Genomic DNA, 26,858 nt, shown 5'->3' with positions numbered 1-26,858 from the left:
GGGGGACTCTTGGCGGCCCTAAAACCCCGTCCCGTGTCAGCAGACAGACAGACACAGTGGTGAGGCACCTGTGGGACTTTATTAGATTAACAGACCCCCGCTCCAGCCACAGGTGTGCACCGGCCAGCTGGGTGTGGCCTCAGACACCCCTGCCAGTCTCCCTGCCTCCCAGCCATGGCCTGGAGTTTTTCAGGGCCACATGTGTGTGCAGGGTTGGGGTGCGGGGCTGACACCTGGCTCTGCTGTGGGAGCTGAGAACAAAGACCCCACTCAACCCATTCCTGCTGGCCCCTGGGACTCTGCCCAGCACCTACCCTCCCAGTGGCCTCTGCAGGGGCTCGGGTGCAAAGCCTCCCCCTCCCAATCTGAGCCAGACAGAAAATGCATCTCAAAGTGTCTTGGGGGACAGGAAGGAGACCTGCCCCTCCCCAGCCAATGCCCACAACAAGGGGCGTCCTGGCGGAATGGCTGACCCCCACAAGATGTCCTGGTGCACAGAGGCCCTGCATGCAGCCCTGGCCCCCCCAGGAGCACTTCCTCAAGGCACAGGGGCTGGAGAGGCAGGAGTGGGAGGGGTCCGCTGCCAGGCTCCGTGAGGTGTGGGTCACTGTGGCCTCAGGATGGAGGGCGCTCAGCCCCCGGCCCAGGCCCCTCTGCCTTCAGCCAGGACATCTTCTGCTGGTGCTGCTGGACAGCGTCCTGCACGCGGGCGTCCATCATGGCCTCAGTGAGGACCCCATCCTCAGAGGCATATGCCATGGCCTGCAGGGAGAGAGGGAGCTGAGGGAGGCCGCCACAGGAACCCCCGACCCCAACGCACACCAGGGCCCAGAGGTGGGGAGGGGCCAAACCAGGGGCACCAGCAGGGCCTCAGTGTGAAAGCCAGGCATCCCGCACCACAGCAGAGTCCAGCATGGCGTGGGCACCTGGAGCAGCCCCGCAGTGCCCACAGCCCTGCTGTTTCCCAATGACTTTCTAAAAATAGGAAGTCCAAGGCCGAGCCCCGCCAACTGCCACGCAGGGCAGCTCCCGAGAGGTGGGGTGGGAAACACAGACCCACTGAGTCTGAGCTGTGGCCAGGTAGCGCCCCTGGGTCACACTGCACCTCAGACCCTCAGACCCTGACCCCCACAGGCCTGCAGGGCAGAGGCAGCCACAGCCCACATCGGGGCACTGGGTGGTGGCACTGAGACCACCCCCAACCCCACCTCCTGTCCACCTGGGCATAGGGGTTGGCATCCAGCACACAGAGGCCAGAGCTGCTGGGGCTGTGGCCCTCGGTGTGGCCTCAGGCCGCCTCAGGTCCAGCCCTTCTGCCATGGACTAGTCGCTCTCCATCCCAGTGCCAGCAAAGGACATGGAGCCCTAAGGGGAAGCACCCATGGCTGAGGGCCAGGGTGTGGGGATCCCACTGGGTGCCGTGCTCAGGAATTCACCAGGATGCCTGGAGGAAGCACACCATCCTCCCACACCGCCACCACAACAGAACCTGCCAGGGCCAAGACCACATGGTGCTTGTCCCCTGTGGCAGTGCCCAGCCCTTGCCAAGAGCCACTGTGTGGTGCAGACACTGACCGGAGCCGGACCACCACTGTCGGTCGGGGGCCCAGGAGAGCTTGACATCATTTTTCGTCTTGAGCCAACCCAAGAGAGAGCAAACGGGTACAGGAATGCTCAGGGCCCACCTGAGTGGCTGCACCTCAGGCAGTGCCCAACGGAGGAGAGGGGCTGACGAGCTATGACTGACAGGCCAACATCCCTGATGAGCTTCGTTGGCAAAGTCCTCAATAAAATGCCAGCAAAACTTAATTCAGCAGTATACTAAGAGGATTATACACCCTAACGAAACAGGATTTACTCCTGGAATGCAAGGATGGTTTAACATACAGAAGTCAAACTATGTTCAGCATACAAAATGTTCAACATAGAAAATTCAGTATTAGCAGAGTGGAGGAAACTACATGACCCTCTCGACTGATGCAGGAAGAGCATTCAAAACCCTTTTATGGGCCGGGCGCGGTGGCTCAAGCCTGTAATCCCAGCACTTTGGGAGGCCGAGGCGGGTGGATCACGAGGTCGAGAGATCGAGACCATCCTGGTCAACATGGTGAAACCCCGTCTCTACTAAAAATACAAAAAATTAGCTGGGCATGGTGGCGCGTGCCTGTAATCCCAGCTACTCAGGAGGCTGAGGCAGGAGAATTGCCTGAACCCAGGAGGCGGAGGTTGCGGTGAGCTGAGATCGCGCCATTGCACTCCAGCCTGGGTGACAAGAATGAAACTTCGTCTCAAAAAAAAAAAAAAAGTAAATAAAAACAAAACCCTTTTATGATAAAAAACATTCAACAGGCCAGGTGTGGTGTTTCACACCTGTAATCCCAGGACTTTGGGAGGCCAAGGTGCACAGATCACTTGAGGTCAAGGAGTTCAAGACCAGCATGTCCAACACGGTGAAACCCCGTCTCTACTAAAAATACAAGTATTATTTGGGCGTGGTGGTGTGTGCCTGTAGTTCCAGCTACTTGGGAGGCTGAGGCAGGAGAATCGCTTGAACCCAGGAGGCTGAGGCTGCAGTGAGCCGATACTGAGCCACTGCACTCCAGCCTGGGCAACAAAATTGAGACTTCATCAAAAACAAAAAAAATTAAACAAACGAGGAATTGAAGTAAACTCCCTAAACTCAATGAACACCATATATCAAGCCCACAGCTAATATACTCAGTGGTGAAAACTAAAGGCGTTTCCTCTGAAGTCAGGAACCAAGCAAGCACGCCTTTGTCACGTCCGTATCACACACTGGAAGTTCTGGCCAGAGCAATTAGACAAGAAGAAAAGTCATCCAAACTGAAAAGGGAGAGGTAAAATCACCTGTTCTCAGATGACATAATCTTTTATGTAGAAAATCCTGGAGTCCATATTAAAAAAAAAAAAAAAAAAAAACCATGACATTAACAAAGTTACAGGATACAAAACAGCAAAAGAAGCAGAAACTCTATATATGAACAATGAAGAATCTGAAAAGGAAATTATGAAACCATATCTATTTACAATAGCATCCGAAAGAATAAAATATGGCCAGGTGCAATGAGTCACGCCCATAATCCCAGCACTTTGAGAGGCAAAGGCGAGTGGATCATCTGAGGTTGGGAGTTCAAGACCAGCCTGGCCAACATGGTGAAACTCCGTCTCTACTAAAAATACAAAAAAAAAAAAAAATTAGCTGGGTGTGGTGGCGAGTGCCTATAATCCAAGCTACCAAGGAGGCTGAGGCAGGAGAACTGCTGGAACCCAGGAGGAAGAGGCTTCAGAGACCTGAGATTAAGCCACTGCGCTCCAGCCTGGGCAACAGAGCAAGACCCCGTCTCAAAAAAATAAAAAATAAATAAATAAAATACTTGGCAATTCACTTAACCAAAAAAAGTGAAAGACTTATACAAGGAAAACTGGCCGGGTGTGGCAGCTCAGGCCTGTAACCCCGACACTCTGGGAGCCTGAGGCAGGAGGGTCACCTGACGTCAGGAGTTCAAGATCAGTCTGGCCAACATGGTCAAACCCTGTCTCTACTTAAAAAAATAGCTAGGCATGGTGGCATGCACCTGTAATCCCAGCTACTTGGGAGGCTGTCAGGAGAATCACTTGAATTGGGGAGGCGGAGGTTGCAGTGAGCTGAGATCACGCTACTGCACTCCAACCTGGGCAAGAGGGAGACTCCATCTCAAGAAGAATTAAAAAAAAAAAAGAAAACCGGCCGGGTGTGGTGGCTCACACCTGTGATCCCAGCACTTTGGGAGGCTGAGGTGGGCAGATCACGAAGTCAAGCGATCGAGACCATCCTGGCCATGGGGAAACCCCGTCTCTACTAAAAATACAAAAATTAGCCAGGTGTGGTGGCATGAGCCTGTGGTCCCAGCTACACGGGAGGCTGAGGTGGAAGAATCGCTTGAACCCAGGAGGCGGCAGCTGCAGTGAGCTGAGATTGCGCCACTGCGCTCCAGCCTGGCAACAGAGCAAGACTCCGCCTCAGAAAAATAAAGAAAAAAAATAAAATCACACATTGCTGAGACATCAAGGCAATACAGTGAATGCAATCCCTGTAAGAACACCAATTACTTTCTACAGAAATAGAAAAACCATTCCTAAAATTGATATGGAATCCCAAGGGATCCCAAATAGCCAAAACAAAAACAAAAACTTTTTTTTTTTTTTTTTTTTTTTTTTTTTGAGGAGTCTCACTCTGTCGCCCAGGCTGGAGTGCAGTGGCACAATCTCAGTTCACTGCAACCTCCGCCTCCCGGGTTCCAGCAATCCTCGTGCCTCAGCCTCCCAAGTGGTTGGGACTACAGGATTGCACCACCACACCTGGCTAATTTTGTGTGTGTGTTTTTTTTTTTTTTTTGAGACGGAGTTTCGCTCTTGTTACCCAGGCTGGAGTGCAATGGTGCGATCTCGGCTCACCGCAACCTCCGCCTCCCGGGTTCAGACAATTCTCCTGCCTCAGTCTCCTGAGTAGCTGGGATTACAGGCACGCGCCACCATGCCCAGCTAATTTTTTGTATTTTTAGTAGAGACGGGGTTTCACCATGTTGACCAGGATGGTCTCGATCTCTCGACCTCGTGATCCGCCCGCCTCGGCCTCCCAAAGTGCTGGGATTACAGGCTTGAGCCACCGCGCCCGGCCTAATTTTGTATTTTTAATAGAGACAGGGTTTCTCCATGTTGGTCAGGCTGGTCTTAAACAACTGACCTCAGGTGATCTGCCCGCCTCGGCCTCACAAAGTGCTGACATTACAGGTGTGAGCCACTGCGACTGACCAATTCTTTGTATTTTTAGTAGAAACAGGGTTTCATCATGTTGGCCAGACTGCTCCAGAACTCCTGACCTCAGGTGATCCACCCACCCCAGCCTCCCAAAGTGCTAGGATTACAGGTGAGAGCCACTGTGCCCGGCCCAAATTATCATTTTATTCATTTTCTTTGAGACAGAGTCTCACTCTGTTGCCCAGACTGGAATGTAGTGACACAATCTCGGCTCACCGCAACCTCTGCCTCCCGGGTTCCAGCGACTCTCCTGCCTCAGCCTCCTGAACAGCTGGGACTACAGGTGCCTGCCACCACACCCAGCTAATTGTTGTAGTAGAGATGGGGTTTCACCATGTTGGCCAGGCTGGTCTCAAACCCCTGGCCTCATCTGATCCTCTCGTCTTGGCATCTCACTGTGCTGGGATTACAGGCATAAGCCACTGAGCCCAGCCCAAATTGTTACTATTGTTTAAGACAAGGTTTCTCTCTGTTGCCCCGGCTGGAGTACAGTGGCACAATCACAGCTCACTGCAGCCTCGACCTCCTGGACTCAAGTGATCCTCCCACCTCAGCCTCCCACGCAGCTGGGATTACAGGCATGCACCACCCGGTCCAGCTCATTTTTTTATTTTGTGTAGTGATGGATGGGTTCTCCGCATGTTTTACAGGCTGGTCCTGAACTCCTGGCTTGAAATCATCTGGCAGATCCGGTCTCCCCAAATGCTGGGGATACAAGCGCCAGCCACCACCACGCCCGGCCTCTGCTTTCTTAGCTGTGGAAACAGACCTGGTCCCGAGTGGGGATGGCCTAGAGCAGAGCCCTCGGCTGACTCAGGATGGGGTTTGAGATCTGGGCTCTTTGTCACAGTGGCATAACCCAGCCTGACTGACTAATACAGTCCCCCTTACACCCGGGCTCCAACATTCAAACAGAGGTCGTTGGCTGCTTCATTAATCTGACACACATTCCTTCGAAAGCACCACTCAATTTAGCGACCAGGTTGTCGGGCAGCCTCTGCGGACACCCGAGGCGGCGATGCCTGTGCGTGCCTGTGGTGCCTTCCACCCCACAGACCTGGTTTTGCTTTTCCAGCGACCCCCAAAGACCAATGCTTTCGGGGTGGCCACACCCACACTCCCGTGGGTCCCAGCTCATCAGCCCTGGAACACCATAGCTGCAGGAGGGGACCCTCCAAGGAAAAACTGGCTTGGGGACAATGAGAGGCCACTCCCACCCACGTGTCTGAGCCCATCAAGCAGGACCAAGCAGAGAGCCCTGCGTGACCCTCAGCTGTGGACATGGCACCAACCTCCGGAAGGCAGAAGCAGGCACACATTCCGACAGAGTGGCCCGATTAAGGTGGGGCCCATGTCACGTCTGTGCACAGAAATCCCCTCAAGAGAAGTCCCGCGTGACACCGGTGCTGGGACAGGCCTGGCACAAGCAAGCTTTTCCACAGCAGCCAGGCTCCCATCCAGGTGGGCACACCCCAGCTGACTCACCTGCCAGGCCAAGGCCAGCTGGGCGATCTCCCGGCCCGACATGCCCTCTGTCAGCCGAGCGACCTCTGAGCACTTCCTCCCATAGTCAAACTGGGCCAGCTTCAGGCGCCTGGGGAAGGAGTTCCCATGTGGGCCCGCCGTGGCAGCGGCTCCCACACAAGGTAGGGGCTGGAAGACAGGCCGCAGGCCCATGCCAAATGCCCCCTGGGGAGGGGCTCTCTTCCAGTGAAAGCCAAGCTCTGCCCCGTCCCCTGCAGGCCTGGGGGGGGTGGGCACTGGGCAGGAAGGGGGAGGCTGCAGGGCCTAGAGATGCGCCAGCCCCGCCCACGCCTGTGCACTCCGCACCTGCAGGGCACGTGGCTGTTAAGCTGGCAGCGCTGGAGCCCTGACTACCAGCGAAAGTGTCTGTCTGGGGGCCACAGAAGCCAGGTCATAGTGCCAGGGCTAGGAGCAGCCATGGGGGTGGGAGAGCACAGGACAGGGGAGGGGCAAAGGGAAACTGAGGCCCGGACAGCTCAGCTCGCACAGAGCAGGTGGCAGTGGAGGGAGCAGGAGGGGTGGCAGGGGCGAACCAGGCTCTTTGGAACAGAGTGGCTTTTGTCGTCACTGGGGACAGCAGGGATATAGGTCAGGTACACAGAAGGACTCGGAAACCAGGGCCCTGGAGACGCCAAGAAGTGGAGCAGCCTCTTCTCATCTGGAGAGTTCCCGATGCAGCCGGCACGGGCGTCAGGGCCCCTCATCACCTGGAGGGCTCTGCCCATGGTGCCTGCTGCACTCGCTGCCAGGGACAGGGAGCCTGACGGCCTCAAGGCACATGTGCAGCCGGAGCTGTGCCCACACGGCGCCTGCACAGCACCATAGCCTCGCACACACCGTGAGGCCCCAGGGCCAGGCGTACGGCTGGAAGGAGGCCAGGCTGGCCCCCAGCAATGAACCACAGGGGGCCGCTCCTCCCAGTCCCCATGCAGGGTTCTCAGAGCAACACTCCGCGTCACCTCTCCTCACTGCCGGGGCCTGGGGGCGGCCTGGGCACAGGATTTCCTTAAAACCCTCTGCCTAGCGAAGAGGAGTGGAAACGAGGCTGGGTGTGGTGGCTCATGTCTGGGATCCCTGAGCTTTGGGAGGTCGAGGCAGGTGAATCACTTGAGGTCAGGAATTTGAGACCAGCCTAGCCAATATAGTGAAACCCCGTTTCTACTAAAAACACACGAAAAAGGGCTGGGCGTGGTGGCTCACACCTGTAATCCCAGCACTTTGGGAGGCCGAGGTGGGTGGATCACGAGGTCAAGAGATCGAGACCATCCTGGCCAACACGGTGAAACCCTGTGTCTATTAAAAATACAAAATCAGCTGGGCATGCTGTGGGCTGCCTGGAATCCCAGCTACTCAGGGGGCTGAGGCAAGAGGATTGTCTGAACCTGGGAGGCGGAGGTTGCAGCGAGCTGAGAGCACACCACTGTCCTCCAGCTTGGGAGACATGGCGAGATTCCATTGAAAAAAACAACAATCAGTGTTTCTTCAGAGAATAAAGACAGAAAAAAACAAACAAACAAAAAAGAAGACTGGGAAAGGTCTCTGAGTGACAGTGAACTCTGCCTCGAAAGCCCGAGAAGACGCCACCAGGCTGTTTCCAGGTGACATGAGGAAAGGGGGGAGGCGCCCCCAGAACCCTTGGGGACTCGGCCTGAGAGAAACCACAGGGAAAGGAGGTGGTGCCCACCCTGGACACGGGAGGGGCCTGGCGGGTGCGTCTGGAGAGTGGGGCGTGGGGTGGCCCCTGGACAAGGGGGGCCGGGGGGCAGGACACTTACTGCTTTCCTTCTGTGGCTGGCTTAAGAACATACTTGTCAAAATACAATCTCACCAGGCGCTCCCGCTCCTCCTGCCGCGGCAGGTCGAAGCTGACTATCTCATCAATGCGGTCGTTGATGGCCCAGTCGAACTGCTCAGGCTGGTTGCTGGCCAGGACCAGCATGAACCTGTGGGACACAGACAGGGACGCTGGGGCCGCCCCGAGGGGGGTGGGGGCTCCTCGGCACCCCCAGGGAGACTTTCCAGGAGAAGCTGAAGAGGTAACTTGTGAGCGTGGGCAACACAGGAGGACGTGGGCACAGCCCTGGTCACCTGCCTGCCCCGAGGTGCCTGCACACCCCACGGCGCCCACCCACCTGAGCACCCAGCTGCCTGCCTGCCCAATGCCCACCCACATGATGCCTGCTCACCCCACCGCACCCAGCTGCCCACCTACCCCAGAGTGCCCACCTACCCCACAATGCCCACCCACCCGGCCGCCTGGCTTTCTGGGGCTCTGTTCTCACCCCATGTTTCACTTCCCCGCTGACCCTGGCCCAGACTGACAGGCGGTGCCGGGAACACCACTCCCTCCTGCTGCCTGAGCCCCACTGCGCTCAGAGCAGGGATGACGGACCCAGAGTCCGTGTTGAGAATACACCCACGTGAGCCAGGAGCAGGGCCTCGGGGCCCAGCTCAGCGGAACAGGGAGACAGGACTCGGCAGGGCCCAGCCTTCCTCTCTGGGAAGGACCCGAGTCAGACTCCAGGCAGCAGCTGAGCCAGCGAGCCCAACATGCCTGCGGAGTCAGCCACGGCCCAGCGGTGGGGCCTGATCCTCCGTGTGACGTGCGGCTGGCGCTCAAGGGGCCCAGTAAACGAAGAAAACTCAAAATCAGGGGATTTGGGAGGGACTAGGGAGCCCGGCCGTAGGCAACCACCCTACTGGTGACCTCTGGGCAGCAGCCCACAGAGGCTGCACAAAGATGGGGTAGGCCCCAAGCCTGGAGGGTGCACCCTTGCCCAGCATCCAGGCGCAGGGCCAAGGCCCCAGGCTCCGCCCCAACACACCGGACCTGCTCCCACCCATCTTCTCATGGAAGAAAGCATGTCACCATCTCCCAGGGCACCACACCCTCCAAGGGAGACTCAGCAGGGCCTCAGACGGTCAGACCACCTCCCCTGCAGGCGCAGGACCACAGACCCCCAGGGGAGACAGACCTGCTGGCGGTGCACAGGCGAGGCCAGGACGGACCCGGGCTCTGCCCGGGAGGCCCATGTTCCTCAGTGACCCCTGTGCTGTCCCAAGCTAGGACCTTCCCAGGGGACATCTGAGGTGGGCCTGTGCCCTGCCCAAGGGCCCAGGACCCGAGGCGCTTCCTCACTTGCTGCTGTGCTGGCCTGTGCGGTGCAGGAAGGCATTCAGGGTGGCTCTGAGGTCCTCACTTATCTTCTCCTGCAGAGAGAAGGTTCCAGCCTCAGGCACCAGGAGCAAAGCCTCATCAACAGCCACAGCAGAAAGTCCCACAGGCCTCCACTGCAGGGATGCAGCGACACTTTCATGGCTCTACACTCAAAAGCTTGACCAGGGTCAGGCGAGGTGGCTCGCCCATGTAACCCAGCATTTTGGGAGGCTGAGGCGGGCAGATCACCTGAAGCCGGGAGTTTGAGACCAGCCTGGCCAATGTGGTGAAACCCTGTCTCAACTAAAAATGCAAAAATTACCCAGGTGTGGTGGCACCTGTAGTCCCAGCCACTTGGGAAGCCGAGGCACGAGAATCACTTAAACCTGGGAGGTGGAGGTTGTAGTGAGCTGAGATCGTGCCACGCACTCCAGCCTGGACGACAGAGACCCTGTCTTAAAATAGTAACTTTATGGCTAGGCATAGTGGATCACCCATGTAATTCCAGCATTCTGGGAGGCTGAGGCGGGCGGATCATTTGAGGTCAGGAGTTCTTGACCAGCCTAACCAACATGGTGAAACCCTGTCTCAACTAAAAATACAAAAAACTTAACTGGGTGTGGTGGCAAGTGCCTGTAATCCCAGCTATTCAGGAGGCTGAGGCAGGAGAATCAATTGAATCCAGGAGACAAAAATTGCAGCAAGCCAAGATTATGCCACTGCAAGCCAGCTTAAAGGATGGAACAAGACTTCATCTCAAATAAAATAAAAACAAAAATAGGCTGAGCATGGTGGCTCACACCCGTAATCTCAGCACTTTGCGAGGCCGAGGTGGGCAGATCACAAGGTCAAAAGATGGAGACCATCCTGGCCAACATGGTGAAACCCCATCTCTACCAAAAATACAAAAATTAGTCGAGTGCGGTGGCGGGCGCCCATAATCTCGGCTACCCGGGAGGCCGAGGCAGGAGAATCGCTTGAACCCAGGAGGTGGAGGCTGCAGTGAGCCGAGATTGTGCCACTGCACTCCGGCCTGAAGCAACAGAGTGGGACTGTCTCAGAAAACAAAACCAAACCTCAAAAGTCCAAACTTAACTTTAAGGTGACCCAAAAAATACTGGGTCTTTCACACAAAACTCACAGAGAAAATTTAGTACTAGAGGAGCAGGCTGTGGCCTGGCCCAGGATGACGCCCGCCCAGCACACCCGTGGCCAGACGGAGGCTTAGGGACACTCACGGTGGCTCGCTTCCGAAGAAAGGCATCCGCTTCGTCCACAAAGAGCAGGAGGCTGTGAACGAGAGGGAGGCCCGCGTGACGCCAGGAGCAGCCCACGGGAGTGTCCGGCCGCGTCAGGAGCAGGTCGAGCGGGCAGGTCCCCACGGGGTGCAGCCTCTGCCCCAGCAGGAGCCCTCAGTCCTGGGTCCCACAGAATTCCATCCACCCGGCCCCTGGGCAGCTGACCGTGCCCCGGCCTCAGAAGGCCGTGGGAAACCAATCGTGTACAGGCTGACAAACTTCACAGCCTATGGAGTGCTGGTGGCCGCTCAGAGCCCACGCCAGGGCAGGGCCTTCTAAAGTGAAAGGTCAAAGGCCAGAGGGGAGGGCGCCAGCCATGAGACACATGATGCCAACGGGTAAAGCCGAGGCCATAAGGGTGCCAGGCAGTGCCCTCCTCGGGGTCACCATGGGACCTTGTGAAGGGCACATGTCATGCTGTCTTCAGCTACCTTTCAGATGGTTCTACGAAAAGGAGCCAGTACCCACACCACCCACACGTGTGTTCAAGGGAGGGGCGGCACTGGGGGAGGGACCCTTCCCCCCGCCCCCGCCCACCTCTCTTCAGCCCTGAGCCAAGGATCCCACTGACAGCCACCTTGTGTCCACCAGGGTCCACACTCGGGGGACTTTCCCTTCGAGGGACCCTCCACCGGGCCTCCTGCGTGGCCACAGGGACAGAGCTTCAGAAAGACAAGGTTCTGGAAAGCCACCTGGACCCTGTTCCCAGAAGGCATCCTGCCGGGCCGCACTGGAAGGCCTGTGTCAGTGCTGTGGGGACGTCTCACCCGCGCCGGCTGGTACTGGCCCAGTCGAAGACCTTGTGCATAGCGGTCACGCCTTCCCGCCCCATGGGGGCCACGTCCCCGCCTGTCATGATGGCGTAGTCCATCCCTGAGTGCAGGGCAAGTTTCTGCACAGGAAGGGTGGGGGAGAGCGAACAGATGCTTCCCTTTGCCTCTGCGAAGCCTGCACCCTCCACCCGGCGTCCCTGCCCAGAAGCCACGCCCAGCCAGACAGGAGACGTCCCCTGTCCGGAAGATGGGAGGTGCCGATGCCCACAAGGGCACCCTGAGCCTCCATAAGGGTGGGCAAAGGCCTAAGGGGGGGGTCCACTCCTGGGTGGCTGAGTCCCCAGACCCCTGCAGGCAGGTGAGACCCCAGCGGCCCCGGCCCTGTGCAGCCAGGCCTCTCACCTTGGCAAACAGCGTCTTGCCGGTGCCTGGCGGCCCGTACATCAGGACGTTCCGGTACAGACTCTGGTTCTTCCTGGTGTTCCTTGTTGCTATGGCGATGTCACGCACACGTGCTTCCAGGCTGGGCTGCCGGGGAAGACGGGCTTGAGGGACACACTATGCCCCCATGGAAGCCTCAGGGGCAGGGGCTTCGGAAATGCCCTGCGGCGAACCGTGCTCCCCAGAAAGTTACCCAGCCCAGCTCACAGTAGCCTCTCCCGGGGACCTGCCCGGCTCGCAGCAGCCTCTTCCCAGCAGGGTACACGCAGTCACATCTCAAGAACCAAAAGCTCCTGGGTGCCACCACAAGTGCCAGCAAGGGCCACACCCCAGCCCAGCTCCGGGGTCCCCTCCCCGCGCCTCCCCCACCCAGCGGACTTACACTGAGCACAACACCCTCCAGGGCATCCTGGGGCCGACTGAGGAGCCGCCGGGTGACCTGCCAGCGGGAAAGGGGAAGCACCACTGGGTCACCGGCCACAGCCACGGCAGAGCCCCGACACATAACTCTCGCTCACACGCAGAAACGGAGCTCCCCAAAGCACAGCCAGGACCGGCCAGGAGCTGGAAGCCTGCCTGCCGGCAGACCAGGCACCCACTGTTGGAATTAGGGGCACTGCCCGGTTCCTTATGGCTTATTTTCTTCACCACCCACCGAGTGACCTGTGGAGACCCCTCGCCACGTGCGGAGAGCAGGCGCGTTGGGGATGGCGAGCGACTCGGCTCCCCAGGGAGGCCGCCAGACACCGTGGTTGCAGCAGCTTCCCCAAGAGACGACGGCACACCCAGGTCCCGGGCTGTGCAAGGGCCCCAAAGGGCACCCAGGCCCCATCAAGGGCCCAGAGCAGGGGAGACCCAGGCCGGCAGGGGAAGGGTCTCACAGGTGCAGACCCCTGAGCTCCAGCGCTGGACAGCAAAACCCACACATAAAGCAGCGTGCAGGGGCCCGTCGTCGGGGAATGGGAAGTACAGGACGGGGTGCACAGCTGTGCTAAGGGCGGAAGGGACTCAGCCAGGAACCGCACTGGGGGGCAGCCAGGCCCGTACCGCTACCTGGAGGGGGTGCCGCAGAGCCTCCAGCACCGTGACACGGGACGTCTCTCTCACCAGGGACGGCTTCCCCAGTCGAGCCTCGATGTAGCGGCCGGCGACAGCCGTGGCATTCTTGGCCGAGTAGACCCCGACGGCCAGCAGCGTCAGCCCGGCCACCTGCAGCAGAGACACCGCACTGACATGCCTGCCCCCACCCTCCCGCCCTCCTTCCTTCATGAGTGGGAGACGCATGGAGCTGCCCTCACCCTCTCTGCCACCCGGAGAAGCACCGGGCTGTGTGCTGGCCCCACAGTAACCCGAATTCCCGGCCCCGAATCCCACAGCCACTCAGTTACAGGAGGCAGGCAGGCTGTCACAGCACCCTCTCTCAGGGCGATTTTCTCTGCAACTGGCAGCACAAATCCTCCAGAGCCGCGGCTGCTGAGCAGCGTCCCCGGCAGACCCAGCTGGATCCGTCACAGGGGTACACCCTCTGCTACTTTCTTGGCCGCTAAAAATGGTACTTTCTTCCTGAAAAACAAGGCTAACCCGAAATCTCTAACTCATTTGAGAAATTGATTGGGCCAGCCGGGAGAGGTGGCTCACGCCCGTCATCCCAACACTTGCGGAGGCTGAGGCGGGCAGATCACCTGAGGTCGACAGTTTAAGACTGGCCTGCCGGGCGCGGTGGCTCAAGCCTGTAATCCCAGCACTTTGGGAGGCCGAGGCGGGTGGATCACGAGGTCGAGAGTTCGAGACCATCCTGGTCGACATGGTGAAACCCCGTCTCTACTAAAAATACAAAAAATCAGCTGGGCATGGTGGCGTGTGCCTGTAATCCCAGCTACTCAGGAGGCTGAGGCAGGAGAATTGCCTGAACCCAGGAGGCGGAGGTTGCGGTGAGCCGAGATCGCGCCATTGCACTCCAGCCTGGGTAACGAGAGCGAAACTCCGCCTCAAAAAAAAAAAAAAAAAAAAAAAAAAAGACTGGCCTAACCACCATGGAGAAACCCCGTTTCTACTAAAAATACAAAAATTGGCCGGCCATGGTGGCACACGCCTGTAATCCTAGCACTTTGTGAGGCAGGTGGATAACCCAAGGTCGGGAGTTCGAGACCATCCTGGCCAACATGGCAAAAACCCGTCGCTACCAAATATAGAAAAATCAGCCGGGCATGGCACCATATATTCGCAGCTACTCAGGATGCTGAGGCAGGAGAATTGCTTGAACCCGGGAGGCAGAGGTTGCAGTGAGCTGAGATGGCGCCACTGCACTCCAGCATGAGTGACAGAGCAAGACCCTGTTTCTAACAACGAACAAAAGCCCCCGGTGCACTAAGCAGCTCCCTCATGTCCTCATGTGACAACCTCTACCAACACGGGCAGCAACACCACCGGTGACATTCATCATCATGCTGATGCTCACTGCCACGTTGACACCGTCACGCTGACACCGTCACGCTGAGACCACCACGCTGACACTCCTCACGCTGACCTCATCACACTGACACCGCCACGCTGACACTCATGCCACACTGACATGTCATGCTGACACTCAGCGCGCTGACCTCATCACACTGACACTCATCACGCTGACACTTGTGCCACACTGACACTCATGCCACACTGACACCGTCACGCTGACACTCATCACGCTGACACCGCCACACTGACACTCATCACGCTGTCACTCCTCACGCTGACATCATCACACTAACACTCGTCACACTGACATTGTCATGCTGACACTCATCACACTAACCTAATCACACTGACACCGTCACGCTGACACTCATGCCACGCTGACACTCATTACGCTGACACTCATCACGCTGACCTCATCATAGACACCGTCACGCTGACACTCATCATGCTGACACCGTCACGCTGACTCATGCCACACTGACACCATCATGCTGACACTCATCATGCTGACACTGCCATGCCGACACTCATGCCACACTGACATGTCATGCTGACAATCACAGACACCGTCACGCTGACACTCATCACACTGACCTAATCACACTGACAAGACACCGTCACGCTGACACTCGTGCCACACTGACACCATCACGCTGACACTCATGACACACTGACGCCGTCACACTGACACTCATCACGCTGACACTTGTGCCACGCTGACACTCATGCCACACTGACACTCATGCCACACTGACACCGTCACGCTGACACTCATCACGCTGACACCGTCACGCTGACACTCCTCACGCTGACACCATCACGCTGACACTCATCACGCTGTCACTCCTCACGCTGACATCGTCACACTGACACTCGTCATGCTGACACTCATCACACTGACACCGTCACGCTGACACTCATGCCACGCTGACACTCATCACGCTGACCTCATCATAGACACCGTCACGCTGACTCATGCCACACTGACACCATCATGCTGACACTCATCATGCTGACACTGCCATGCCGACACTCATGCCACACTGACACCGTCATGCTGACAATCACACTGACACCGTCACACTGACACTCACCACGCTGACACCGTCACGCGGACACCGTCATGCTGACACTCATCACACTGACCTAATCACACTGACAAGACACCGTCACGCTGACACTCATCACACTGACACTCACCACGCTGACACTCATGCCACACTGACACCGCCACGCTGACACCGTCACAGACACTCATCACGCTGACACCATCACGCTGACACTCATCACGCTGACACCGTCACGCTGATGCTGTCACACTGACACTGCCTTGACACTGACAGCCACTCACTGTCACACTGACTCTGTCATACTGACACCGTCAGTGACACTCACCATGATACTGCCATCACACTGACACTCACTGCCACACAGAAACTGTCACACTAACACCATCACCCTGATACTCACCACCACACTGACAAACGCCACACTGACACCACTACCAGTCACACTGACTAGCTAGCAGCTAGCAGCAAGCCATGCAGTCACAGCGCTGGGCAACGGCAGCGTGGCAGAGCAAGTGCCCACACATACCAGGTGCCTACTGTGTGCCGGGCAGTGGGAGACAGACGGCACGGCCATGAGTGACGTGGTGTGCCACAGCAGGCCGGAGGCTGCGCACAGAAGAGAGTGCGTCTTTAAACGCGAGAGGAATCTACCAACTTGGAACTCGCTGGGTTTTATGAATTGCAAAACGGAGTCAGGATGGCCTTTTTTTTTTGCCCCAGGACAAACCTTCCCTCTCTCCCCAGGCTGGAGTGCAGTGGCGCGACCTCGGCTCACTGCAGCCTCTGCCTCCTGGGTTTAAGCGATTCTCCTGCCTCAGCCTCCCTAGTACCTGGGACTACAGGTGTGCACCACCATGCCCGCCTCATTTATTTTATCTTTTTAGTAGAGGTGGGCTTTCACGGTGTTAGCCAGGATGATCTCCATCTCCAGACCTTGTGATCCGCCCACCTTGGCCTCCCCAAAGTGCTGGGATTACAGGCATGAGCCACCACACCCAGCCATTTTTTCCTGGAGACAAAGGCTCTCTCTGTTGCCCAGGATGGAGGGTAGTGGTACAATCTTGGCTCACCACAGCCACAACCTCCTGGGCTTAGGTGATCCTCCTGCCTCAGCCTCGAGTAGCAGGACCACAGGCGCCACCACCACATCAGCTAACGTGTTATTTTTGTAGCGACGGGGTCTCACTAAGGACCCAGGGTGAGGGTTTTCTTCTGTGTTTTCTGCTCCCAGCTAGAGGAGGGAGGAGCAGCCATGGCAGGTCCCAGGTAGCCACGCGCTGTACTGGGAGAGCGCCGGGGCCTGCGCACAGCCGCCGGGGACGGGACCTGGCTCCGGGAGGCCTCAAAGGCTACCCACCGCCACAGGCCAGCCCCGCCCAGGACACGCGCATTTACCGTGGCTGTCACTTTGTCCCAGTCTGTCACAAAGGCACGGAATCCTTCCCCAAACAAGGTGCCAGCCGTCCTACGGTGGAAAGCAGCCACGTGAGGGACACAAAGACCTGTGCCACGTGGCAAGAGCACGTTGAGGGCGAGGCCCTGACAAAGCAGCCCAGCCCTGCTGGGCAGAGGAGCAGTACACCCACCAAGGAGCCAGCCTATAGCAGCCAGGCCTGGCAGAGCTGGAGAGCACCCGGGGACCAGTGACTCCCACCTGCAGGGGTGTCTGCAGCCGGCCTGGGCCTGGGAGGCGCTCACCTGATGGACTCCAAGACGGTCTGGCGGTGCTCGGCCGCCTTCAGGCGTATCTGCTCGCGGACAATGTCTGCGTTCTCCCGCTCGGCCTTGGCGCGCGCCCGGGCCTCAGCCTCCACCCGCAGCATGTCCTGCTTGTGCCGCAGCTCCATCTCCCGCTCCACGGTGGCTGCCCCAGAAACAGGCAGAAAGCTCAGTGCCATGCATGCACCACGTCTCCCCACACCATGGACGGGCCCACACCAGACAGGCCCACCACGCTGACGGGCCCACACCGCAGCCAGGCCCACCCCGCCAGCGGGCCCACACCGCAGACAGAAACACACAGGCCTGGGTAGGGACAGCACCCTAGGCTGGCCCTGCCCATGGACGAGGGCCCCTGAAATCCAACCCAGAGGCCCAGGCACCTTCTCAGGGCAATGCGTTTAAAGCAACAGAGCAAAAGGTGGAGTTCCCTCTTAGGCAGAAACACAGTGGTCAGAACTCCACAGGGACACGTGACGTGCCACGTGCCACGGCTGATGACATATGAAACGTGCACACCTTGCCAAGAGCCCACCCCTGCCTGGTGAAAGGCAGTGACAAATGCTGCCTGGGGCCCTCACCAACAAATGCTGTCTATCACCAAACACCCGTGATCCCCACCGAGACCAGGACCAAGACCATATTCCAGGCAGGGCGAGTGGCTCACGCCTGTAATCCCAGCACTTTGGGAGGCCAAGACAGGCGGATCACAAGGTCAGGAGTTCGAGACCAGCCTGGCCAACACAGTGGAACCGTTTCTACTTAAAATGCAAAATAATTAGCTGGGTGTGGTGGCGGCACCTGTAATCCCAGCTACTTGGGAGGCTGAGGCTGGAGAATCACCTAAACCCGGAAGGCAGAGGTTGCAGTGAGCCAAGATTGTGCCACTGCACTCCAGCCTGGGCAACAGAGAGACCCCATCTCAAGAAAACCCACAAAACACAAAAAGACTCACATTCTTCCCATCAAATGAAGCAGCTCCCGTACTCCCCACACAGACCCTGACATCCCGTTGCAGACACAGGTGTCTTCCAAGAGGAAGCCCCACCCCACGGAGCCTGGACACCTTGCCCCCGGCACCCGCAGCTATGAGGGGCCAGGCGCAGAACTCAGGCTCACGGTGAGCGCTGGGCGAGTGTCTGCCGGGCACTGCAGTCTACAGCGCAGCCGCCTCTGCCCTGGCCAGGAGCGTGCACGGCCTACCTCGCCGCATGGCCTCCTGCTTCTGCACTGACTCTTCCTGCTTCCGTAAATTCTCCTCATTGAGAAGTTGCTGAGAAGAAGCGGCAGAAAAAGAGAAACGCCTTTAAAACCAGAGGAACACTCAACACCAATCCAGAGATTGTGGCCTCCCTGGGACCTGAGGGCTCCGAGCATCCCGGGCACCTGGGGACCTGCAGACGCCACACCTTGACACAGACATGGGTGACATCAGCCAAGACGGCAGATGCTATGGGGCTGGCTTCAGGGGCCCAAACTCCCTAGTTTGGGCCCCTGAAGAAACAGCATCCACTGTGGCTTCACTAACAGAAGCCACTGCAGTGCGGGCACCCAGCACCGTGGCGCTCTCAAGACCGTGCTGAAGGAAGCTCTGTCTTCAGCCGGTTGCGGTTTAAACCCACAACGCCCGCAGCAGGCAACACGTGAACCCTGCATGTGAGCTGAGGGCTGAAGGGGACCAACCCCAACAAGCTGGGAGCAGGTGTCACCGAAGCTTTCGCACGGGCCAGGGCCCCACCCGCCACTGCTCACCAGCCGTCCCAAGCCGGGCCCCTGGAGGGAGGCAGGGAGGCCAGACGCACTTGGAGAGCCTCTGCTGTGGAGACCACGCAGGTGTGTGCAGGGGGCAGGAAGGAGGGCGTGCATGACTGCATGCATGTGTGGGGGTGTGTGCGTGCCCGTGTGCTTAGGGGTATGTGTGTGCATGCCCACGTGTGAAGGGATATGTGTGTGTGTGTTTTCAGAGCATGGGCGGGGGTCTGTGTATGTGTGCCCGAGTGTGTGTGCTCGTGTGCAGGGCGCCGTGAATGCCTGCGTGTCCCCATGCACCTGTGCCTGTCCACGTGTGCTGCCGCGTGTCTGTCTGAGTGAAGTCTCCCCCGCACTGACATCCATCATCAGCCACCCCAGCGTTCTTGCCCCACGGTCTCTAACCCGCTGACCGGTCCCGGAAAGCCACCTTCGTTCTCAGGGACGCAGGCCCCTCGCAGGGGAGGCTGAGCTCACCTGCTGCTTCAGCTGGTCCTCGTAGCGCTGCCGGGCCAGCTTGTCCTGATACTGGGCCCTCTGGAGAGAAAAGGGCAGCGGGGACACATCTCAGCCGGGAGCGGCCGCTGGGCTGACCGGACCGGGCGCCGGGGCCTCCAACGCGCCATCAAACATGCGGAGGCAAGGGGACCTCCGGTCCAGCTCAGCAAGGAGGGACCTCGCAGGCCTCAGGTGTCTGTGCAAGGCTGTTCCGGGGCAGCTCTAACGGCTGACTCCAGTGAGCGGTCGGGCAGGAACTCAAAGCCCCGGGCCCACCCAGCTCCCAGTCCTGCCCCAGCCCCGGAGCCGGCAGCCTCCCTTACGGCCTGGTGCTGTCGCGTCTCCTCGTTCAGGGTCTTCCTCTTCTCCTCGGCCTGCAGCCGGATCTGATCGCTCTTGAGCTGCTCCACAGCGGCCTCATACTCCTGCAGAGAAGAGAGCTCACCGCCTGGCACATTCTGGGGGCTCGCAATGCCTGACAGCCCCTCCAGCATCTGCACCAGCTCCAGCCCAGCAGAGACTCCCTACCCAGAGTACTGAGTGCAGCGGGCTCGGGGCTCCCGGCTGCATTTGCACCAGGCACAGGCCCTGGGGGAATCCAGACCCACGGTCGGAGAAGCACCAGCAGAAGCCTTCGAAAGCCCCTGGTGATTGAGGCCAGCCACCCGCAACCCCAAGACTGTTTCTGGGCAGCTCGGTTCAGGTGCTCCACTTCTGGACTGCGCCGAGAGCACAGCTCGGGCCTGTGGTAAGAATTCTGCTGAGTGCCCCACGTGCAATGGCTCTCACTATAATCCCAGCACTTTGGGAGGCCGAGGCAGGTGGATCACCTGAGGTCAGGAGTTCCAGAACAGCCTGGACAACATGGTGAAACCCCGTCTCCACTAAAAATACAAAAATTGGCCGGGCGCGGTGGCTCAAGCCTGTAATCCCAGCACTTTGGGAGGCCGAGGCGGGTGGATCATGAGGTCAAGAGATCGAGACCATCCTGGTCAACATGGTGAAACCCCGTCTCTACTAAAAATACAAAAAATTAGCTGGGCATGGTGGCGCATGCCTGTAATCCCAGCTACTCAGGAGGCTGAGAAAGGAGAATTGCCTGAACCCAGGAGGCGGAGGTTGCTGTGAGCCGAGATCGCGCCATTGCACTCCAGCCTGGGTAACAAGAGTGAAACTCTGTCTCAAAAAAAAAAAAAAAAAAAAAAACCAAAAAACAAAAATTAGTGAGATGTGGTGGCGGGCTCCTGCACTCCTGGCTGCTCAGGAGGCTGAGGCAGGAGGTAGAGACTGCAGTGAGCAAGATCAGGCCACTGCACACCAGCCTAGGGAACAGAGTGACAGTCTCAAAAAAAATAAAATGAACCCCTTGAACCCGGGAGGCAGAGGCTGCGGTGAGCCAAGATCCCAACATGGCACTCCAGCCTGGGCAACAGAGCAAGACTCCACTTCAAAATAAAGACAATGCAACACAATAAAACAAAAAAACACATCCTCCTGCGTGCAAAGAAACGAGATGAGAACGTCAGGAAGACGCCCGTCCTCACGGCGACGGGAACCTCCGCAATACCAGCCCCTCTTCAGGCAGCTCTGCACGGCGTCTCTGACCTCCCTTGTTTCCTTCTGTGAAATGAGGTGCCCAAGCTCAGCCCTGGGCCCCCCTGTTGCCCGTGGACGTGACCCCGGCCCTACCCAGCAGCACCGGCCCCCAGCAACCTCCACGCCCGAACCCCAGGTGTGCCCCCGGCCTCCCGTCCATGCCAGCTCCACTCACCTTGAGTTTGGACTGTTGCTCCAGCTGCAGCGTCTGCTCCTGCATCTGCGCCAGCTGGAGGGCGTCCTTGGCATGGCCTGCGGGCGCAGGGGCACACAGAGCAAGTGTTAAGATACGTGGGTGCCGCCGGGCAGGTATGCACACGAGCCAAGGGGCTTTCGGGAATCCACGGCCACTCCTCAAACCCCCTGCCCTGCCTCACCCATCCTCCCTCCCAGTCAGACCATGCGTGATGTCCCATCCCCAGCAGGCACCCTGATGCACTTGTGGGCTTTACCCCCCCAGGGACGGTCTTGGGGAGCCACATCAGGAAGGCACCCCACGTGGCCAGGGGGAGGCTATTTCCCCGTTCAACAAAGAGTCAGCTGATGGCTGAAGTGTTCTTTTTCACGTTACACACTTTTTCCTCAGCTTCCAACAGCTATTGTCATTGATCTGCTACCAAGCACGTGCAGCAAGACACGGAATGAGTAAGAATCAGAGCCCAGCTCAGGGTGACGAGAGCGAGCAAACCGGAACATCCACAGCTACATTTCGTTTCTAGTGTGGAACGGACGCAGGCCGACGTTCGGGCGTTCCAGACGGAAGTCGGCCTTCTCCAAGCTGGTGCGGCCTGAGCAGCAGGTCTCGAACCTTCCCAGGACGACACAGTCTTCCCATCACAAAATTTTTCCATAAAAATCTTCTGGGCCAGGCAAGATGGCTCAGGCCTGTAATCCCAGCACTTTGGGAGGCCAAGGCAGACGGATCACAAAGTCAGGAGTTTGAGACCCGCCTGGCCAATATGGTGAAACCCCGTCTCTACCAAAAAATACAAAAATCAGACAGGCATGGCGGCCTGCGCCTGTGGTCCCAGCTACTTGGGAGGCTGGAGCAGGAGAATCACTTGAACGCAGGAGGGGAGGTTGCAGTGAGCCGAGATCACACCACTGCACTCCAGCCTGGGCAACAGAGCGAGACTCCATCTCAAAAAACAAAAACAAAACAAACTTCTGGCCAGCGTGGTGGCTCACTCCTGTAATCCCAGCACTTCGGGAGGCTGAAGCGGGTCGATCACTTGAGATGAAACTCCACCTCTACTAAAAATACAAAAATTAGCTGGATACGGCGGCGCGCACCCGTAATCCCAGCTGCTCTGAGGCTGAGGTGGGTGCATCACTCGAACCCCAGAGGCAGAGACTGCAGTGAAGCCAGATCAGCACTGCACTCCAGCTGGACAGGGTGGGACTTAAGGAAAAAAAAGGCCTCCAGCCTGGACGACATGGTGAAACCCCGTTTCCACTAAAAACACAGGCTGGGCGCGGTGGCTCACGCCTGTAATCCAAGCACTCTGGAGGCCAAGGCGGGCGGATCACCTGAGGTCGGGAGTTCAAGACCAGCCTGAGCAACATGGTGAAACCCCATCTTTTAAAAAAAAAAAAACAAAACATGAAAAACAGCTGAGCATGGTAGTGCACGCCTGTCATCTCAGCTACCTGGGAGGCCAGGACAGAAGTGCACCCGGGAGACGGATGGAGGTTACAGAGATCGCACCCCTGCACTCCAGCCTGGTGAGGCGGCAGGGTGGAAACAAACATCTTCCAACACAGAAAGGCCCGTGAAGGGGCAGGGACACCCCGACCAGGCTGGGGCTTCGTTCCCGTCTCTGCCTCCCGCAGCCCATCTTACTTTTTTCAGCTTTCAGAGTAAACTGCAGCTAACACGTCATTAATTAGAGCTCAACGTTTGTTCGCAGCTCAGGTTCGTTTCTGGTGGTAACTGACGCAGGTGTGAGGCACCGTTGTGAGATGGGCGGCGAAGCTTTGGTGTCTGGGGTGGGTCTGCCTGGGCTTGTGAGGCACGAACTGGGCTGACGGGCATCAGCGTCCGATTTCGGGAAGGCCCTTGGGAGCCAACCATGACCTGAGCACAGGTGACACACGGACCTGCCTCCCAGGGGAGATGGTGTCAAGACAACAACGGGTTTGGCTGGTGAGTGCGGGAAGCCAAGGGCTGAAGTGACCCGGGGCCCTCAACCGCTCTCTCTGACCCGGAGGGTGAGGAGGGTGCAACAGCCCCTGGGGTCTTGCCCCTGAGCAGTGGGCATCACGTGCGGAGCTCTGCCTCTTTCCTCCCTTTGGCTGGATTAAGATGAGGCCACTCCCTCCCTAAAAATGGCTGACAGTTCCCACCCCTACTGACTCCGGGGAGGATGAGGAGAAAGAGCAGGTCTGGGGCCATGTGGCCTCTCAGTCATGATAACAAAAACAATCAGTCACCACCTTGGAGTTACCCTGTGCCAGGTATGGGTGCCCCAGCGTATGAATTAAGCACCCACTGGGCATGAGGGCCTCCTCCAGGCACCCACTCTGTGGAGTGCAGGTGCTCACAGACAGTGCTGGGCCAACGTGCTGCTCTGGCTTCCAAGGACAGGCCAGAGGGAGGGTCGGGGAAGGCCATGGGAACGAGGCGGCGTGGGGCTGGCCTCAAGGGCCAGATGATGCAGCCGGTCCAAGCGGAGGAGCCGCCGTTCGCCTGGAGAGCAGCAAGGCAAAAGCTACAGGCTCCGGACAGATCTCAGCGACCCTGCTGCCAGGCATGGGGCCCGGAGGAAGCCAGCAGCATCCAGAGGGGACAGGCCTGCGGAGGGGCAGGGCAGGGAGCGCCCTGGGAAAAAGAGGTCCAGGACGGAGAGTGGGAGGCAAACTATGGAGAAGCCTCTCTCACCAGCCAGCGTGAGGCCAGGAGAAGAAAAAGAGTAAACATGAAAACACCCACTCCTAGAAGATTCCACAGAAAACAGAGACTGACGCAGGGCTCCCCACAGTGCACCTGGAGCCCCTGCCACAGGCCCCACTCCATCATAGAAAGGGCCGGCCAAGGCCCTGGGAACCCGGGCAGATGAGATGGCGGGTCGGGAGCTCTGGGGCAGCCAGGACTGGACCAACTCAGACGCACAGGTCCACACGACGGGAAGGCCCACGGCTGCCCGAGGTTGCCCACACAGGCCTGTGCCACCGCAGGGGCCGGGGCTGACAACCAAGCTACAGCTTCTGAAAGTGGGCGAAGTTTCAATCTCTAGGTGATGTTAGCAGGTGAAAAGCCCCAGAACTAGGACAGAAAGGAACCGTCCAAATGAGGTGGCAACAAGAAAGTCAGTCACCAAACTCCGCTGTCCTCCAAGGTGCCCTAAGGTGCAGCCACTGACTCTTCCTCACCTGATCATTAAAATTACCCGGCAAGGCCAGGAGCAGCAGCTCACGTTGGTAATCCCAGCACTTTGGGAAGCCAAGGTGGATGAATCACCTGAGCCTGGGAGTTTGAGGCCAGCCTGGCCAACATGGTGAAACCCCGTCTCTACCAAAAACACAAAAATTAGCTGGGCATGGTGGCGGGCACCTGTAGTTCCAGCTACTCCGGAGGCTGAGGCAGGAGAATCGCCTGAACCCAGGAGGCGGAGGCTGCGGTGAGCCGAGATGGTGCCGCTGCACTCCGGCCCAGGCAGAGCAAGCCTGCAGTCCCCTCTACTGAGAAGGCTGAGGCAGCTGGAGGACTTTTACCCAAGATCAAGACTAGACAGGGCAACAAAGCAAGACCCCCACCTCCTAAAACCAGAACACGCAGGGGCAGTGGTGCCCAGCTACAGCTATTGATGTTGACCCGGGCCTGGGCCCAAACCTGAACGTCCCTCTGGGGTTATGAAACCCAGCTGGGCCCAGAGACCTCTGCTCAGGATGCTCCCATAGCCCCCTGGGGAAGGACTCTGGACGGACCCACAAGTGTCAAGCCTCCAGGCCTTCCCTCCATAGACAGGAGAACTCTGCTCCTATCTGCTTTACCCAAAGTGCTTCCCATCATGTATTCCCTGAAGGATCTTCTTTTTGAAAAGGAACCCCCGTATTCTTTCAATCAATACTTATTCAACTCCTTCCACGTTCCAGGCTCCTAGGCGTTTAAACCACATCGTGATTCCAATCGTTAAAGCCACAAGAGAAAGGAAGGCTGGGGAAGAGCCCCGAGCTCTGGGAATGTGGTCAGTACTCACACCTGAGAGCCTGGGTCGGGGATTTACTCAGGCTGGGCAGCGCGGCCTGGCCTGTGGCGTTACAGACCTCGCCGTGCAAACGCTAACGTCTTCCAACAATAAATGCGAACCTGCTACACTCTCGTTGGAACCAAACTTTTTTTATGTTGCCCAAGGCTGGAGTGCAACGGGGTGATCTCAGCTCACCACAACTTCCGCCTTCCAAGTTCAAGCGATTCTCCTGCCTCGGTCTCCAGAGTAGCTAGGATTACAGGCACACGCCACCACGCCCGACTAATGTTCTATTTTTAGTAAAGACGGGGTTTCACCGTGTTGGTCAGGCTGGTCTCGAACTCCTGACCTCAGGTGATCCGCCCGCCTCGGCCTCCCCAGAGTGCTAGAACTACAGGCGTGAGCCACCGCGCCCGGCCAAGAACCAATGAACTCCCAACTATGCTTCCCTTGCTATGTGGAAATGGCTAGCCACCGCCGAGCAAACCCAGCCACGCATGGCTTGTGCCGCGCGGAGGGAGCAGGGGCAGAAGGACCCGCCGCACTCGGCGCCACCTGAAGACCAGGGCCGGCCCCAGCCCGGACCCCGGCAACCTCCGAGCGCCACCTCCGCACCGCTTTCCGCACCTGACGCGCTCGTGACGGCCGGAGAGGTGCAAAAGGGTGACGGAAAGCGTCCGATCCTCCCGGCACGCGAGACGGCTGCGGCCGGGTGGGCTCCGGGGGCGCGGTCCCGCCCGGGAAGCGGCAGCCGACGGCCGCGAGGCGCAGCAAGGGCCGGACGCCCGGGGGCGCCGGGGCTCCGCGAAGGGGCTCCCGCGTCCCCGGCCCGGCCCGCGCCCCCGCTTCCCCGCACTCACGCGAGTGCTCCAGCTCGCGCGCTGCCTTGGCGGCGCGCTCCAGGCCGGTGGGGTCGAAGTTGCTCCATTTGTCCTTGGGCGCCTGCCGGTCTCCCGCGCCGCGGTCCCCGCCGCCCTCGGCCCCGGGCTGCGCGGGCGGCAAGGGCAGCGGCGGCCCCGCGCCTTCGCCTTTGGGGCCCTTGTTGATGCCGAAGAGCCAAGACATGACCCGCGCCGCCGCTCCCGCCGCCGGGACCCCAAGGCCAGCAGGACTCGCGCGCGGCGCGGAGCAGCTTCCACGTGCCGGGCGCCGGAGGCCGGAACTGCGCGGGCGCCGCACACACCCCTTCCGCCCGGCGCCGGAAGCGCGTAAGGGACACGCAGAGCGCGGCGCTCGGATTGGCCGCGGGGACCGTGACCCCAGGACTGGCCGAGCGTGCTCAGGGGCGGGAGTTGGGGGGGGCGGCAGCCGGGCGCCGGGGAGAACCGGCGGGGAGGGGCCGGGGGGATCTGAACTGGAGGGCGGGAACCGGGGGACGGGGGGAACCGGGGGGCGGGGGGAACTGGGGGCGTGGGGGGCCTGAATGGGGGGGCGGGAGCCGGTGAGGGGCGAGGTGAAGCGTCTGGCTACGGGAGCGAGGCCGGGACAAAATTCCCGGGGCGTGCGCGAACCAGGGGCAGCGTCAGTTCCGCCGGGTGGGGAGCTGGCGGCGCCCCCGAGTTCCGGTC

At 58.9% G+C, this 26,858-nt stretch overlaps 1 protein-coding gene across 2 annotated transcripts; it reads right to left on the bottom strand.

Annotated features, from left to right (window-relative positions):
• Positions 1 to 429: 429 nt before the first annotated feature.
• ATAD3A (ATPase family AAA domain containing 3A) lies at positions 430 to 26,476 on the bottom strand. 2 transcript variants are annotated; one of them, XM_039474025.2, is made up of 16 exons: positions 26,151 to 26,476; positions 21,276 to 21,352; positions 19,828 to 19,929; positions 19,484 to 19,543; positions 18,461 to 18,530; positions 17,237 to 17,402; positions 16,934 to 17,003; positions 13,065 to 13,220; positions 12,394 to 12,450; positions 11,973 to 12,098; positions 11,565 to 11,689; positions 10,738 to 10,789; positions 9,482 to 9,552; positions 8,118 to 8,285; positions 6,304 to 6,412; positions 430 to 762 (listed from the first exon to the last, which is right to left on the bottom strand). In XM_039474025.2, the coding sequence occupies exons 1-16, from the start codon at positions 26,353 to 26,355 to the stop codon at positions 616 to 618; spliced, it is 1,761 nt and encodes a 586-aa protein (XP_039329959.2). In that variant the 5' UTR covers positions 26,356 to 26,476; the 3' UTR covers positions 430 to 615. The 2 variants fall into 2 exon arrangements, with proteins under 2 accessions (XP_039329959.2, XP_074236028.1); XM_074379927.1 differs by lacking the exon at positions 430 to 762 and having other exon boundaries at positions 8,171 to 8,285.
• Positions 26,477 to 26,858: the final 382 nt, after the last annotated feature.

This window comes from Saimiri boliviensis, chromosome 11, assembly GCF_048565385.1.
Source record: "Saimiri boliviensis isolate mSaiBol1 chromosome 11, mSaiBol1.pri, whole genome shotgun sequence".
NCBI lineage: Eukaryota > Metazoa > Chordata > Mammalia > Primates > Cebidae > Saimiri > Saimiri boliviensis.
Note: the sequence above shows the minus strand (reverse complement) of the source record. Positions and strands in the feature narration are given on the sequence as shown.

What these genes read in the sequence shown, in the direction of transcription:
- ATAD3A (XM_039474025.2), bottom strand. Translation starts at nt 26,355, where the DNA reads ATGTCTTGGCTCTTCGGCATCAACAAGGGCCCCAAAGGCGAAGGCGCG. An exon ending in AGACGCGACAGCACCAGGCC is followed by an intron (nt 19,544 to 19,827) that starts GTAAGGGAGGCT and finishes TTTTCTCTCCAG; the next exon opens with AGGGCCCAGTATCAGGACAA. An exon ending in GCAAGACGCTGTTTGCCAAG is followed by an intron (nt 11,690 to 11,972) that starts GTGAGAGGCCTG and finishes CTTCCTGTGCAG; the next exon opens with AAACTTGCCCTGCACTCAGG.